Source organism: Papio anubis, chromosome 10, assembly GCF_008728515.1.
Source record: "Papio anubis isolate 15944 chromosome 10, Panubis1.0, whole genome shotgun sequence".
NCBI lineage: Eukaryota > Metazoa > Chordata > Mammalia > Primates > Cercopithecidae > Papio > Papio anubis.
In genome coordinates, this window is record NC_044985.1 from 56137852 (window position 1) to 56153063 (window position 15212).

General features: G+C 45.7%; 1 protein-coding gene across 2 annotated transcripts in view; it reads left to right on the plus strand.

Annotated features, from left to right (window-relative positions):
* The first annotated feature begins 332 nt into the window (after positions 1–332).
* The window catches only part of ITGA6 (integrin subunit alpha 6), a 78256-nt gene continuing 63376 nt past the window's right edge, over positions 333–15212 (plus strand). For both annotated transcript variants that reach the window (XM_031651360.1, XM_031651361.1), the window contains exon 1: positions 333–743. In XM_031651360.1, the coding sequence (XP_031507220.1) occupies positions 562–743 (182 nt within the window). In that variant the 5' untranslated portion in view covers positions 333–561. The remainder of the gene's footprint in view (positions 744–15212) is intronic.

Genomic DNA, 15212 nt, shown 5'->3' on the forward strand with positions numbered 1-15212 from the left:
GCATCTGCACGTGGGCCCACATCTGCGAGAACAGGCTGCTCAGGCAATGAGGCCCGGTGCATCACCTGCAGTTTTCTTTATAACGGGTAGTAAAGTCTCCCTTGCTCTGCGCTGCTCGGCAACCACAATTCTCTCCAGAGCGGGCGGCGGAGTGGGGCTGCTTCGCCGCGAGCTCGCCTCCGGGTCTCCTACGTCGTGGCTTCCGGGCAGGTACCGGGCGGCTGGAGAGGCGAGAGCCGGCGGGTTAGGTGCGGGCGGTGCGCCGGGCCGCCGGCGCGCAAGGAGGGGCGAGAGGGTGGGGAGGGGCGGGGCCGGCGTCCTCGTCACTTGATAAAACGCCTGCGAGTCTCCAGAGAACAACGGGCTCATTCAGCGGTCGCTAGCTGCCCGCGAGGGGGAGCGGCCGGACGGAGAGCGCGACCCGTCCCGGGGGTGGGGCTGGGCGCAGCGGCAAGAGGAGGTGAAGGTGGCCGCGGCGGTAGCAGCGCGGCAGCCTCGGACTCAGTCCGGAGCGCAGGGCGGCCGCTGCAGGTCCCCGCTCCCCTCCCCGTGCGTCCGCCCATGGCTGCCGCGGGGCAGCTGTGCCTGCTCTACCTGTCGGCCGGGCTCCTGCCCCGGCTCGGCTCAGCCTTCAACTTGGACGCTGAGGAGGACAACGTGATCCGGAAATATGGGGACCCTGGGAGCCTCTTCGGCTTCTCGCTGGCCATGCACTGGCAACTGCAGCCCGAGGACAAGCGGCTGTGAGTTCCCCGACCCTTCCCACCCCCACCGGCGCGCCGGCCTGAGCGCGAGGAGAGGCGAGGGCGCGCCCTGTTCCCGCCGGCCCCGGGGAGGAGTTGGCCGGTGGGTCGCGCCCGGGCCGGCGGAGGCGCACCCACCGCTCAGCGCACTCCGCTCCCCGCCCTGACCCGCTCCCCGCCCTGACCCGCTCCGCGCGGCGCCTCCCCCCATTCAGCTTGGGAAGGAGGAGCACCCGAGGGCTAGGCTGGGCCCCGGGAGAGTTTACTTTTTTTTCTGTTTTAAACAAAGTGCTTTCCGCCGGTCCTTCCCTCCGGGCATGTTTGCTGAGACCCCGGCAGGTGGCACGCTTTGCTGAGCTTCACGTGTGTGTTTGGGGCGGGGGTGGGGTGCGGGGTCACCGCAGCTCTGCTGTGGGTTTGCAGGGAGCGTAGTTCCAGGATGGTTCAGGCCTTTCCAAACTCTCAGTGCACCCCGTCTCCCTCGCAGACTCGCGCGCCCCGCACAAGTTGGAAAGCCACTTTCCATGTGTCCTGCATGACTTTCCCAGCAAGGCGGGGGCGCTCCTTAGGATATACTTTTACGCGCCTGAAAAAAAAAAAAAAGAAATTAACCAAGCACCTGTTCTCTGGGCTAGATCAGCTGAGAAAACAAGTCTGAGTGATGTGCCCAGCCCCCAGAGTACTCGGCCGCACCCGAGACCCGCTCGGCTCCTGCGTTGGGCAGGCACAGCCAAGGGTTTAGTTAAAGCAAAATGTCCGATCTGAGCCTGGACTTTGCAAACAAGGTTTGAAAGGGACAACCCCCGACCGTAGCGGTAAACCTCCCAGGAGAAAGTGGAGACTGGCACTACGGGCCTCTCCTTTTATTTCTTAAACAGTGTTTGGTTCCCACATGATCGAGCTATTTAAGCCGGAGAGGGTATTTTGGCGCTTAGTCGCCTTAATCGCTATGGGGCTGCATTCTTGATCTGTGCTACTGAAAAATAGGCTGTAGCAACAAAAGGTCTCCCCTCCCCATCCAGGCCTTGAGTTGAACCAGGACCTTCCAGGACCAACAGACCGGAGAAAGCAAAGTGCAGCCACAGTGAAGAGATTTTGTGTTTAGGAGAGGCGAATGGATTTTAGAACTGGAGGAAACCTCTTGATTTCAGCGGTTAACAACTTTGGAATTCGTGAATGTTGCAGCCCCTGAATTTTAGTCAGTAGTTTTTTTCAGATAACACCTGCTAGGTGAAGCACAGAAATTAGCTGGGGGTGGGGAAGCTCTAGGAGGGTGGTCTGAGGCTGTATGCCTGGCCAGCTGCTTATACTCTGCTTTCTCTCAGAAATAATTGTTGTTAAGCTGTAAATCTGAAATGAAAGGTTCCTGTTAACTCAGATAATGGATGACATTTATTGTCTCGGAATACTTGGTGTGTAGAATTTGAGCTTGTCAGTGCAGAAATGATTGTGGGCCAGCAGAGGGAATTCATTCTCCTGGGCATTCTCTCTCTGCACCGGAGGCCCACTGAAACCGGTGGCTTCCTTGAAATACTTGTTCAAGCAAAAAGTGTGAAGGGAACGTACTGGGACAAGAAATATCCTGGCAGTGGAGATTTGCAAAACGTGACTTTGCCAGGAATCTGTGTCGTGAAGGTTAGCAGCATGCTTGCTAAAACTTGTTACTGCTGCTGGGCTTCTCTGGTATTAGGGCTGAGGCAACTCCTCCCGAGGTAAGGCTAAGCCTGCAGTGGGGTCTGGTGCCTTCTAGAAATGCTCTTTTTAACAGCTGACAGAGGGGAGAGGCCCCATATAAGGAAGACTGTATGTTTCCTAGAGTCCAAAGGCAGTGTCCACGCTTTAAAGAGGCTGTGGTTTATGTCACGTGCTGCCCACCCCCATGCTTTTGTAAAGTGTTCCAGCTTCAGGAGTAGCATTGGTCCCAGGAGAACCAGCACACACAGGCCATAGCACAGGTCAGTTGTCACCTTTGACAGTAAAGAATGTGGGTGTAAATGGCAGAGCCAGTAAGATTGAGAAAACTTCTGGACCAGCTTCCTAAATTCTATGGAAAAACTCAGTGGGGGTCTTTCAGGGACCTGCTGGGAGAGAGACCTAAGCTGAGATTCCTTCTTGGCCTTTTATTAGCAGCTGTTAATTTACTTTGAGCTTTAATTTCTTTATCTGTAAAATGGAGATATTAGTGCTTACTGGGGTTATTATGAGGATTAAGAGATAATATGCAAAGTGCTTAATGCCTGCCTGGCATGGGTACTTGCTAAATGGTAGCTGTTAATGATCATTTAAAAAGCAGTAATTGTGTACCTACTGTGTGTCAGGTACCTTACAAGGTGTCTTAAACATTCTGTGATTGTAAGATTGCCTCAGAGTAAAGCCAAAGGTTATTGTTTTGGGGTAATGATATTTTAAACTCAGTCATGTTTACGAAACCCATGTTCAAAGCAACTTAACTTTAATAGGTCTTAATTAGACTTATAACAAAAGTGAGTTTAATGAACAGGGGACTTTGAGGAAGGAGAAGTAAAATATCAAAGATGCATGGGACCGTCAGATAAATGCACTATCATAGAAGACCTATCATAAATTTTTGTAGTTTAAATTTTCTATAGTGCCTTTAACTATTCAGTCACATTTTAAACTCTAGTTATGACTTTATGACAGAATAATATTGTGTCAGAGAGCCTCAGAACATGTCGGGTGTTCATAAAGCTTTGGAGACTATAAAATTGAAGTAGATACCATAAAACTTCATCCAGGTTTTCAGGCTCTATATTAAAGAAGTTTCAGACTCCAAAAGATTACTCAATGGTCAGCCGAGTTGGTCTGCCGAGTGACTGAGGTCAGGGGCTGAGCACCTTGGACTCTTTAATTTCTCTTAGGTAGTTAAGATTGAGTCATCTCCAGAGGTGGAAGGTATATGATGATGACGGTGGGTATATCCAGCCTATGAATCATCACTCTTAGCTCTTCTGGGAAGAGATGGATCTATATATGACCACAGGGAAGAACCTAGAAGAAGGAGATCTATAAGAGATAGTTTCATGAAGTCATTTTGGATTTCTGCCAACCGTCATTTTCTTTATGGGGTCTCTCTGATCACCACCGTCTTCCAGAAATGCTCCAGGCCCGCTCTCTCTTCTGTTCTGACCCTTACTAGGTTTGTTCTTGACTTTTCTCAGACTTGTCATGTTCCGTCTCTTAAAATCATATTTTCTGAACTAGAGATTATCTAGTCCAACTGCCTCTCTTTACAGATGAAGAAACCAAAGCTGAAAGTTCAGCTTGAGCAGAATCTTAACAGAATGTGGATTTGAATTTGATGTCTCTGACCCATGCTGGTACCATCTTTAAATAGAAAAGCCAGAAATGTTCTTCAGACCTGGAGAAATCGGCAAGCGTCTGAATTTTGGAAGTGTACTATATTGTGTTGATTTATCAAACTGCTTTCCTATATGCATAGGCCAGGGCTATCTATTTAAGTATTGATGCCTGGACTCTTACTATTGATGCTATTCCAGCTGGCCTTGGAACAAGTTCTGGGTCCGTCCTTCTTTGCCTGCCCCCGCCCCATTCCCTTCTGAAAAAGCCCAGTGAAGTGTGGCTATAGCTAGCCAAGAATCAGAGCTGTATTCAGGATGTGTACCTAAGCACTTGCTTCCTTGCATTTATTCACTCGGAGTGCCATGTGGCCCAGGGCCATCTTCCAGGGATTGCTGGGTCACCTTGAATGCTAAGAGTAGAGAAAAAGCCAAAACGGGCAGCGAGACTTACAGGAAGTCTTAGGACTCTGCAAGAAAGCAGAAATAGGCAAGTTTAATTTTAACACAGGCTGGTGTGAGACCAAGTAATGACAGGGTTGGGGGAAAAAAGGGTCAACATATTTATATGGTATAAATAATTTGTTGAGGAAGTCAGGTTAAATGCTTATATAAAAGGATTCCTTTATTATAAAGAAGCGGTTATCCTGTGTTCTCAGTTATATAGACTCTCTTAGCATAACAATATATTGAGATTTAATTTAAGCTTTAATAACCAAATAGTACCAGAATTGTGACGCATGCTTCCCTGAAGACCTCGGCTCACCATATTACTGTGGACAGTGAGGCCAGTGAATTATTTGGTATTTTCAAGAGGGATAGTGAGACAAAACAGAAAATACTGTCGTAGGCTTAGATGACAGGGTCAGTTGTGCCTGAAACACTGATTTAGTGCTGAATTGGCCCATTTTAAGAATATAATCATAGCTTAAGAATCAGTTTAAAATTTCCCCATTCTACACTAAAGCAATGTCTTAACTCCTTTGGATGTCTGTAGCACGTTGTGTCTGACAATTCTAATGGTTTGTGCTTAACTGATATCCACTATCTTTACGAGATGATCTAATCTCTCCCAACTGGATTATAGGTTGTGTGAGGGCAGGGGTCTTACATTCATTTCTTTGCCTGCTAGCACCTAGCATATGCCTTGCAAATACAATAGATAGAGTCTGATATTATACACTCAATTTAACCTGTGAAATCAACTCTTTCTGCTGAGGGTGGAGAGGGAGAAATCCCTTTCTTTAACCCTTCGCCCTTCCTTGCTCAGGCCTCGGTGTCTTCTGCCTCCGAGGAAACAGAAGCTATAAGCTTAGCAAAGAAATGTACAAGAAGTTAATTCTTGGTTTTTGATTTTTCAAAGGCGGGGGTTCCAGCTAAGGGATTTTCATGAGTGATTTTAAGTTACACTTGGCTTTTGCCCTAAAGGCAGACTTTAGAACCTAACCCCAGAAATACAGACTGACCTACACTGCAGTGGTTATTCAGGACTTGCTGAGGTGGTTGGTTGTTATGAGGCTGGATAGAGAAGGATGGCTGTGGAATAGAGATCCTTCTGAGAGCAACTTGACGGGAGTGTGGGAGTCAAATGGAAGTGTGTAGTACATGTGTGAAGTCACTTGTGAATTGATAGCAGTAGGTTTATTTCTTCAAGGATAGTAAGGGAATCTTGGATGTATTTAACTCTTTCGGTAGGATGGTGGGAAGACTGCTTCCTCACTCCAGGGGTGAGCCTGGGAGCCATAGTGTGGGATCTGGGAATCTGTGTAGCACCCCCACTGGCTCCTGGGAGGATGATGGTAAAGATGAAGTACTGCAGCAGTGGGAAGTGGATGTAGTCTCAGTCCCCAGTGCCCATCTTCCCTTTCTGGGCTTGGGTACAACTCAGGAATCAAGTAACTTTATATCTGGAAGGAAGCTTAGGGGTTCTAAAACCTGGCTGGTCTTCAGGGTAACTACTTGGGCAACCTTTTATAAAAGTGTGATTCTCAGCCCAGCCCAGATCTGTTACATCCGTTTCCATAAGCGTGCTCCAAGAATCTGTTCTCAAAGTCTTCTTCGTTTGAGTCAGACTAGCTTTTCTCCTCTACACAGAAGGCAGAGTATAAAGTAGTGACTAAGAGCAGAGCCTAGAGCCAGGTGGGATCAAACCCTTTTCTGCCATTGACTAGCTATGACTTTGTGCAGGATTCCTAACCTTCGTAGGCCTTCCTGCCTTCAGCTGTGAAGCTAGGATCCTCGCACATTAGAGTAGTCCTGGTCCAGAGGGAACACTTTGTGTTTGTTAAATAGGTGAGGAAACCAAGACTGTAAGAGGTGCAGTGGCCGTAGCATGTTGGGCAAACTTGGTCTAAAGTCTTCATCTTCCCTGCTTCCCGGTCTGTGTTGTGTGTGTGCTTTCTCCTTTTAGGTTTGGTTTTCATCACGTTTAAGTGTACATTCTCCCTTTCTTCCATTCCATTCTCCAGTTGGAAAGTGTGTCTCAGAAGAGCCGTGCCTTCTACTTAGCAGCCCTTCATAGCCACTAAGCCATAGATAAATCCCAGTGAGGTCTCAGTGTTCAGCGATGAGTGGACAGATGGGTGCACAGACATGGCGGGGCAGTGACTGCGGGCTGGATACCCAAGGAGGGTGGGTGGTGCAGTTACAGGATGGGCTTACTGCTAAGGAATACCACCTGTCTGGTTTCCAGGCCTTCTTAGACCTCTATGACCTTGAAAGCACCCCCACACCCCCATCCCTAGGAGGCTGGATAACTTGCACGACACCCAGGGCAGGTTTGAAGACGATTTATTTTTCTTAGTTTTTTGCTTGGCACTAATGTTTGCTAGGAAGGAGCTTGTGGATTATTGATGACAAGACTGCCTAAGGTTGGAAAGTATGTGGGCAGAGTATGGAAGTAGTGTTTCCTTCGCAGGTTTGTTTGTTAAACTGGCATTTAGATTTACAGACACTGATCTCTTGGAACTAAGTTAAAAGGCTAATTGTTAATTAGCCCTGAACTGGGGCAGGTAGATGGGCCTCTCACCGGCGTGGGTCCCTGTCAACCTAATAACAGGGCTTGATAACCACCATCAGATCTGCTGTCTGGCTTTTCCGTTTAGATAAACAAAGCAAGATGATCTCAAACCAGTGTACCGATTCCGAGGTTGGCATGTTTGTAGAAGACTGTTTACAGGCCACAGTGTGGCAGCAGACCCTCCCCAGTTCAGCCCCATGCCAGGTTCCAACGTTGGGTCCCACTATCGCTTCATCTCATCCTAAATTGGCAAAAAGACTGTTTAGAAAACTAAGTCTCAAACCAATTAAATGGTGAAGACGACTGTTCTGAATTAGGGGAATGGGAGGAAGTACGACTAAATGCAAGTACAAAGGGCAAAAACTCGTGACGTGGAGCCATGAGTATCCGCTTGCATGTTTATTTGCCAACCGGCTAGTATATTTTGCATGTCATACAATCTGAAACTTACTTTTTTGAAAAGCCATTTCAGATATAGTGTAAGAAAAGCCTTTGAGAGAAACATGCTTTCTAAGCCTGGGAGTATAGAAATAAAAATAAACTTTGCAATAATTTGAAAGGGGCACACTGGTTAGTGATTTGAAGAGTAAGGAAGCACCCGGTAATGCCTCTTTACCCAAGAGCTGTGTTTGCTTTGCTCGGTGATATCAATGTCACTGTGGTTTCTTCATTTTGAAAAGGACGTTCATTTGTACTGAGGTTGTTTTAAGTGTGTGTGTTTGAGAGAGAGAGAGATGCAAATGATAATAAACATTTCAGACCCAGAGGGTAGAATGTCACCGAACCTAAGCTTTCCTGAACCAAATACCTCCTTTGTCCTTGCAGAATCAGGAGCCCTTCTCTTGCGGATATGCTGCCATTATGATAAAGTATTGTGATGTAAAGTTAACAAGAGGATCCTTATCCAACTGAATCACAGCCAAGGGGTGGAATGGTTGGCCTCTGGTATGGATGCCCCATTCAGCAGCACTGAGAGTTTGGAGTTGTTCTGTTCTCCTTCCTCCTTGCTGAAGGTAGTAAGAAATCCTCCCTAGGCCCCATTCCCCTGATATATCTTGTTGGGTGATGGCCTGTTACTTACTGGCAGTGTGATTATGTATGTCCCTTTAGAACAAAGGTATCGAAACAATAAAAGTTGTGGAATGGAAATGTTTAGAATTCTGCAAGGCTCCAGAGAGATTAGAGATAGGTAGGAAAAAGGCCATTGTTTTCCAATCAAAGGTGCTGAAAACCTGTTGATTGGACCTAAGGAATCCAGCTTTGCTGTGACACAAAACCCAAGAGTTTTCTTTCTTTTTCTTTCTTTCTTTCTTTTTTTTTTTAAAACAGAGTCTCATTCTCTTTGCCCAAGCTAGAGTGTAGTGATGCGATTTCACCTCACTGCAGCCTTGACTTTCTTGGGCTTAGGCAATCCTCCTACCTCTGCCTTCCGAGTAGCTGGGACTACAAGTGTGCAGCACCACACCCAGCTAATGTTTTTCGTGTTTTTAGTAGAGTCAGAATATCACCATGTTGGCCAGGCTGGTCTTGAACTCCCGGACTGTGGCAATCAGCCTGGCTTGGCCTCCCAAAGTGTTGGGATTACAAGCGTGAGCCACCGTGCCCAGCCCCAAGAGTTTTCAAAAAAGGAAGAGTTCCAAGAGGCTCAGAAGTGATCAGGTGGACATGCAAAGACATAATTCTAGGAAAGGGATATTATTAATATTTGCCAGTGAGGCCTCGTTACTGCTATTGAGACTAGGCCCAGGTGCTGACTTAAGACAATACTTTGAAAAAGTTGAGAGGCTTAAAGACCTGGGTGATGAATGAAGAAGACTTCCATGAATTTACAAGTGCAAAGAGAGATGGGTCTGGGCACTGCTGGGCCTTTTAGAGGCGCAAGGACAGTGGCCTTGGGGAAGGCTGAAGGAGACACCTATTGAATTAGATGGTGCCAAGACTGAGGGAGGACTTTTGGGAATCCCAGACTAGAGAAGTGTTTTAATGCCAAGAACATGGGAAAGCCTTCAGATACTGTATCAGATAAGCCAGCTTAGAAAGAAAAGTACCTTCTAAGGCTTGCCCTCTATTTAGAAAGGGCTGCTACAGAGGTTAATTGAGAAGGGGTTGTAGGAATTTGGAGAGGCATTGTGAGGACCCTCATTCAGGTTGATCTGGGAGGTAAGGTCTGAGAGACAATGATCCCTCTCCCCAAGCTTAGCAGCCATGCCAGAAGCCAGCTGAGAAGGTTTTTCAATATCGTAGAATATGTAAGCTCTATAAGCTCATTTATTTCTCTGTGTGTGTGTACATGTTGATTTATACTTTTCTGTTTTAACCCAAAAGAAATAGGGATTTTTGTCTTTATTTGAACAACAGGGGAATGTGCTCTAGACCTGCCAGAGAAACCATGGCCAGCTTTTTGGGGTTTTCCTATAGAAATTGTTCATTCAACAGATATTCACTGAATATGTATTTGGCATGGTTCTGGTGCTGGGGCTACAGCAGCAAACAAAATAGACAACATTCCTGCCTATGTTCTGACTGGGGAGACAAACCATAAACAAAAAGGTGTGTTATGTTAGATAGTAATAATTAATGCAGAAGTGTTAATGCAAGGGAGGGGAGAATGGTTGGTGTGATCTGCAAAAATAAAGTGGAGAGAGGGAACAGGGAGGTGCAGATGGGGAGGGAAGTAGTCGGCAATAGGGCCACCTGGACTTTGCTAAGAAGGTGAAGCTGCATTCCTGGCAGAGAGAATGGCAAACACAAAGGCCCTAAGGCAGGAGCATGTTCAGGCAAGGCAGCAAGTCTCCTTGGAGGCAGATTGTATAGGGCCTTATGGATCATCGAATGACTGGCTTTTACTCATGAATGAGATTGGGGGGAGCATTGGAAGGTTCTGAGAAGAGTAGGACATGACCTCACCTGGATTTTACATGGATTTCTCTGGCCTGTTGCCTTGAGGGTAGACTGTATGAGGACAAGAATAGAAGTAATGATACTAACTAGGAGGCTCCTATAATAAACAGATGGTGCTTTGGACCAATGTGGCAGCAATGAAGATAGTAAAATGCTTGAATTCTGGATGTGTCTTGAAAGTAGAATCAACAGGATTTCCTGTGGACTAGATATCAGTTGGGACAGACAGAGTAGAGAAGAATGTGTCCAGTTTTTGACCTGAGCAGCTGGAAGGATGGAGTTCTATTACAGTTTGGGGAGAAATGTGAGAGGAATAGATTTTGGGGGTGGGGCAGGAGTATGGTTTTAGATGTGTCAGGTTTGGAGTGTCTAGACAACCAAGCGAGTTATTTAGGCAGTTGGGTAAGCATCTGAGTCAATTTAAAAAATTGAATTTAAAAGCCTGAAATTCAGTTGGAAAGGTTTGATTGGTGATGCAAGTAGAGGAGCCTCTAGGTTGTGTTTAGAATGATGAACTGATGAGGGCACCAAGGACGGGGACCGAGGCCTGAGCCCTATGGTGTTCCTACAGATGGAGGTTAGGGAGAGCCCTGGAGACTGACACCTATGGCAGGAGGAGAGATAGGAGGAGAGGGAGGGAGTGTGTGGTCCTGGAAACCACACGATGGTGTTTCAGAAAGGAAGTGAAAGATCATTTATATCAAATGACACTTACTGAGATTTGATCACGAGATTGGCAGCGTAGAAGCCACTGGCGACCTTGTGAGAGCACTGATGGGGAGGAGTGGGAGTAATGCCTAATTGGAGTGGGTTTGTGAGAGAACAGGAGAGAAGGAATTGGAGACCATAGGAACTCTTGAGGGGTTTTGCTTTAGAGGGGAGCAGAGCCATGGGGACTGGAAGGGGAAATAGTGGGTTTTTGTTTTGTTTTGTTTAACATGGGAGAAGATTATAGTGAGCTGGTTTGATGAAGATGATTCAGTCAAAAAGGAAAAGTTAATGCAAGAGAGGGGAGAACTGTTGGTGTGACCTCACCAACCGAGTAGGTGAGAGAGAACGTACCGTGGGGGAGCTGGCCTGATGACTGGAGCAAGGGTAGCTCATCGCAGTCATGAGGAAGAAAGGCCGGATGAGGGGCACTGATGCAGGTAGGTGGCTAGTTGTCCTGGTGGAAGGGTACCAGGTTTTTCCATTGCTTCTAATTTCTCAGTGAATAATAAGTCATTAGCTCTAAGTTACTCGGTAGTTATGTAAACGTTTGCCTCATTAGGAGTAAGAACTTCACTGAGGCAGATGGATGTGGGTTTGAATCCCAGCTCCTTTACATTCTATGGATTTTGATGTTGGACAAATTACTTGTCTTCATTGGTTAGATGGAGGTACTAATAGCACCTACCTCAAAGGGTTGTGAACATTAAAGGTGAGGATAAAGCACTTAGCAGAGTGCCTGGCACATCCAATTAACATCAACCTTTACTGTTATGGGTCTCTTAAAGTAAGATATGAACATAATTCCCTCACACTGGGGAGTTTTTGTAGCTCTCTTATCTTTTCAGTCCGGTGGACAGCAGAGGTTACCCTTTGGGGGCCAGGTCCAAGGTTAACTTTCCCTATGGAAGACTGCAACTGGAGGGCAGTCCACAGGCCGCCGTGAAGTATACATTGTCTTGATGAAGACAGGAAGGGGAAGTACAGGACTTGGAAGAAGAAAGAGAAGATGGCAACATGTTAAAACTCTTTGGCAATCTGCAGACCTTTGCGCTATATTTGAGCTACAGAGAACCACGGCTTTTTATTTTGAGTTCTTACAAGGCTCATTTTAGGTGTGGAGAGAGCTCTTCCCATGTGGGTCTGCAGGTCCAGAATTGGTTAGTGCCTTGGATGGCACAGTATTGCTGTATCTTGCAGACTGAGTGGACAGGAGGGGGTTAATATGGGGTGCCTGTAGTACAGGGTGGAAGCCAGCTCCGGGAACATAGCAGGAGAGCCAAGGCTGTGCTTCCTATTCCGGCTGGCCTGGTTGATTTGTCTTTGTAATCCTAGTCAATGTATCCAGCGTCTAACTGCATATATTGAATAAAAAAGGACACATGGCCTTCTTGAATTTTCAGGAGTGTAGAAAATGAGGTTAAATCAGCACTTTGGGTTTTAAAATATTGTCCTTTTTCAAATTTCTTCTTTCAAGATGATTGGTATAGACCTTGAGGGAAAGCTGAGTCCAGAAGGAAAGACAGACTATCTTTGGAATTTTGCAGAAGTGTGAGTCATCAGGACTTGGGCATCCATTCCCCTGGTGTGCTGCAAATCAGATATGAAACATCTTCCTGAGGTGGCATGGTGATGGTATAAAAGCTTCATTATAGTACAGAATGAAGTGTGTGCTTATATAAAACATGTCTTTGAAGACATTGCAAGCTTTTGGTGGTTGCTTTGCAGTATGCCTCTATATATGTTCACCTGCCTCCATCATACAGTGCTTTTGTGAAAATGGTGGGGAAGCACTGACCAGCTCAACCTTTTCTCTATAGAAAGAAGACTGAGACCCAGAAAAGTCAAGTGACGGCTAGTCGGTGGCAATGTGGGCCCTGAAACCTAGCTCCCAGTGCCCAGTCCACCTGATGGTATGCCGTACACATCTTCCATTTGGTGAAATAGCCCATTCTTGGAGTTAAACTTATGCCACATAAATCTTGCCCTTGATAGAACAGTATCTTGGGTTTTTAAAATGTGCCCTATATAGTAGGCTGGGAGAGGTAGCAAATACAGCCAGTGTCACCCTTTCCCTGCTTACTAGGGCACTCCAAATGACCATAAAACATTTTTTCAGTGGAGTCTCAGAATTCTTCAGGTCAGCGTTGGTCAACCTTCACTGTTGTGTGGGTATTTGCAAATAAGACAGCACCTGTTTGCCCTCTTGGCCTTTCTAAATCCTGTGCATATGGAAGGCACCCTATAAATGTCTGCCTGATGGATATGATTCCTGTTGGTTTGTGAGCTTCCTAAGAACAAGACGTCCGTCTTGTTCATTTTTGGTTCAAATCTAATACATAGAAATGGACATTCAGTAGGTATTCGTTGAGCTCTTTGATTCCCCAAATACATTAAAGGCTTTTAGAGAATAAGAACCAGGGTAACCATTTCTTTAGAATGATCTTTTACACACTGGTACTTTGAAAAAAAATTGTGGTAAAATAGACATGACAAAATTTATTTTAACCATTTTAAAGTGTATGATTCAGTACTGTTAAGTATATTCACATCATTTCTTGCCTGGAAATGGTGTTGTTTCATATTATGAGGCCATAAAGTATTGATAAGCTAAGCAAACTTTAACTCAATATATGATTGTGCTAAATCATGTATCATTTAATACTATATTCTAATGTGTATTAGTGGCAATGAAATTAAAAGTTTAACATTTATGGTACAAGTTGAAATTTAGTCTCATAGCTTATTGTGTGTTTTTCCAATCTGGTTAAGGACTGCTATGAGTTGAATTCAGAAGTTGTATACCTGGCACCAGCAGCCTTTGAAAAACCAAGTAATTTAAGTTTTTAATTGAGTAACAGAAAATTGCAACTGATAAAATGCCTGGCTATATTAGCTTATTTGTCATTTATATGTTGTTAGTACTCCTTAACTCTTGGTAGCTTTAAGATGAAACCAAGAGTGGTTTCAGTTGCATTCTGTGTTTCGGTTGAAGCTGAGGCTTGATTTGTGGCTTGAAGTTTGAAAGGAAGTGCCTGTTTGTTCAGGGAACACCAATTGGACTAACAGCTGTCCTTTGTAGGAAGGTCATCTTTAGCTTGTCTTGCAAATAATTTCCTTGTTCATTAATTCCTGCCCCCACCCTGCTTCCTTTAGAGCCATGTTAATCTATTACCTGGGAGCAGCTTTAGATTCTTGAGTTTGTAATGAGTAATTTCTCTGTTGCCCTCATCCTGTTGAGTTTAATAGGCTGTCTTTTTTCTTACTGATGTTTTCATGATGAGATTTCTAATAAGCTATTTGGGAGCTATCAGAATAGAAACTGATAAATATTATCTATCTATTAGCTGTCAGAATAAAAGCTTACTGAGGGTTCTGAACTGTGAGGCCACTGAAGGCAGGGGCTTGGGTCTGATTTTTCTGTGTTTGTCTAGAGCTTTAACAGAGCCTGACACTTGAAACTCTTAAAAATATGCTTTAAAATAAATCTAAATTCAGCCAGGCATGGTGGCTCATGCCAATGATCCCAGCACTTTGGGAGGCTGAGGTGGGAGGATGGCCTGAGCCCAGGAACTCAAGGTGAGAGTGAGCTATGATTGTGTCACCGCACTCCAGCCTGGGTAACAGAGTGGAGACTCTGTCTCTTAAAAAAAAAATAAAATTGGATCCCAGTGCGTAAGACTTAGGTGTTTTCATCTGTGAAAGAGAGTAGACACATTCTAGTAATACCCAATGTTTTTATGAATTTCTTTACAATTGAAACTATTTGCCACTTGCAGAAGTTGGGAAGGAACTTGGGGAATGGCCTAGAAAGGTAGACCATCACCCTCATTTCATAGAATAAGAAATGGAGACCTAGGATTTGTCATAGTCCTGCAGACAGCTACAGACACAGTTGTGCCCACAGCTCCCTTGTCCTGAGTTGTTTCTGCTTCATTTCCCGCTAAAACCCCATCCCGCCCTCACCCCTAAGCAGAGGTCCACCTAGATAATGTGTCTGTTTTTATAAAATGTCACCAGAAGCTTAAGCACATCTGTTCGTGTCCCACCAAACTTGTCTGAATCTCTTTCTCATCATAGAGAGGTGCCATCCTGAGTTGCTCAGATGATAAACATTTCTCCATTAGAAACTAGGCTTGGATTTGCCTGTGGCCACAGATCCAGAAGCAGCTGTGTGTTCCCCATATTGGTCACCAACGCCTGTGTCCTGTTTCTGAATAAGGAGTCCTGGTTACCGCCACACCCCTCATTCATTGCTTTAGATTAGATGAAAGGCGAGGCGCCTGACTCAGGCCACGACTCACTCTGCTTGGGTAAACCCAGCTCCTCCCGGTAGGAAGTGATTGCCCCAGGCAGGTTGAGGAGTGCCCATGGTATCCAGGACTAAAGCATTTGGACCCTGCAGCTATTTATAAACAGCACTTTACAGTGCTTTCCATCTGAATAGTGGGACTCCCCTGGAATGGACAGATTCAGTCCCTTCTGAAAGGAGGATGGATGAAGGGTGAGGAGGTCGTGTTGGAT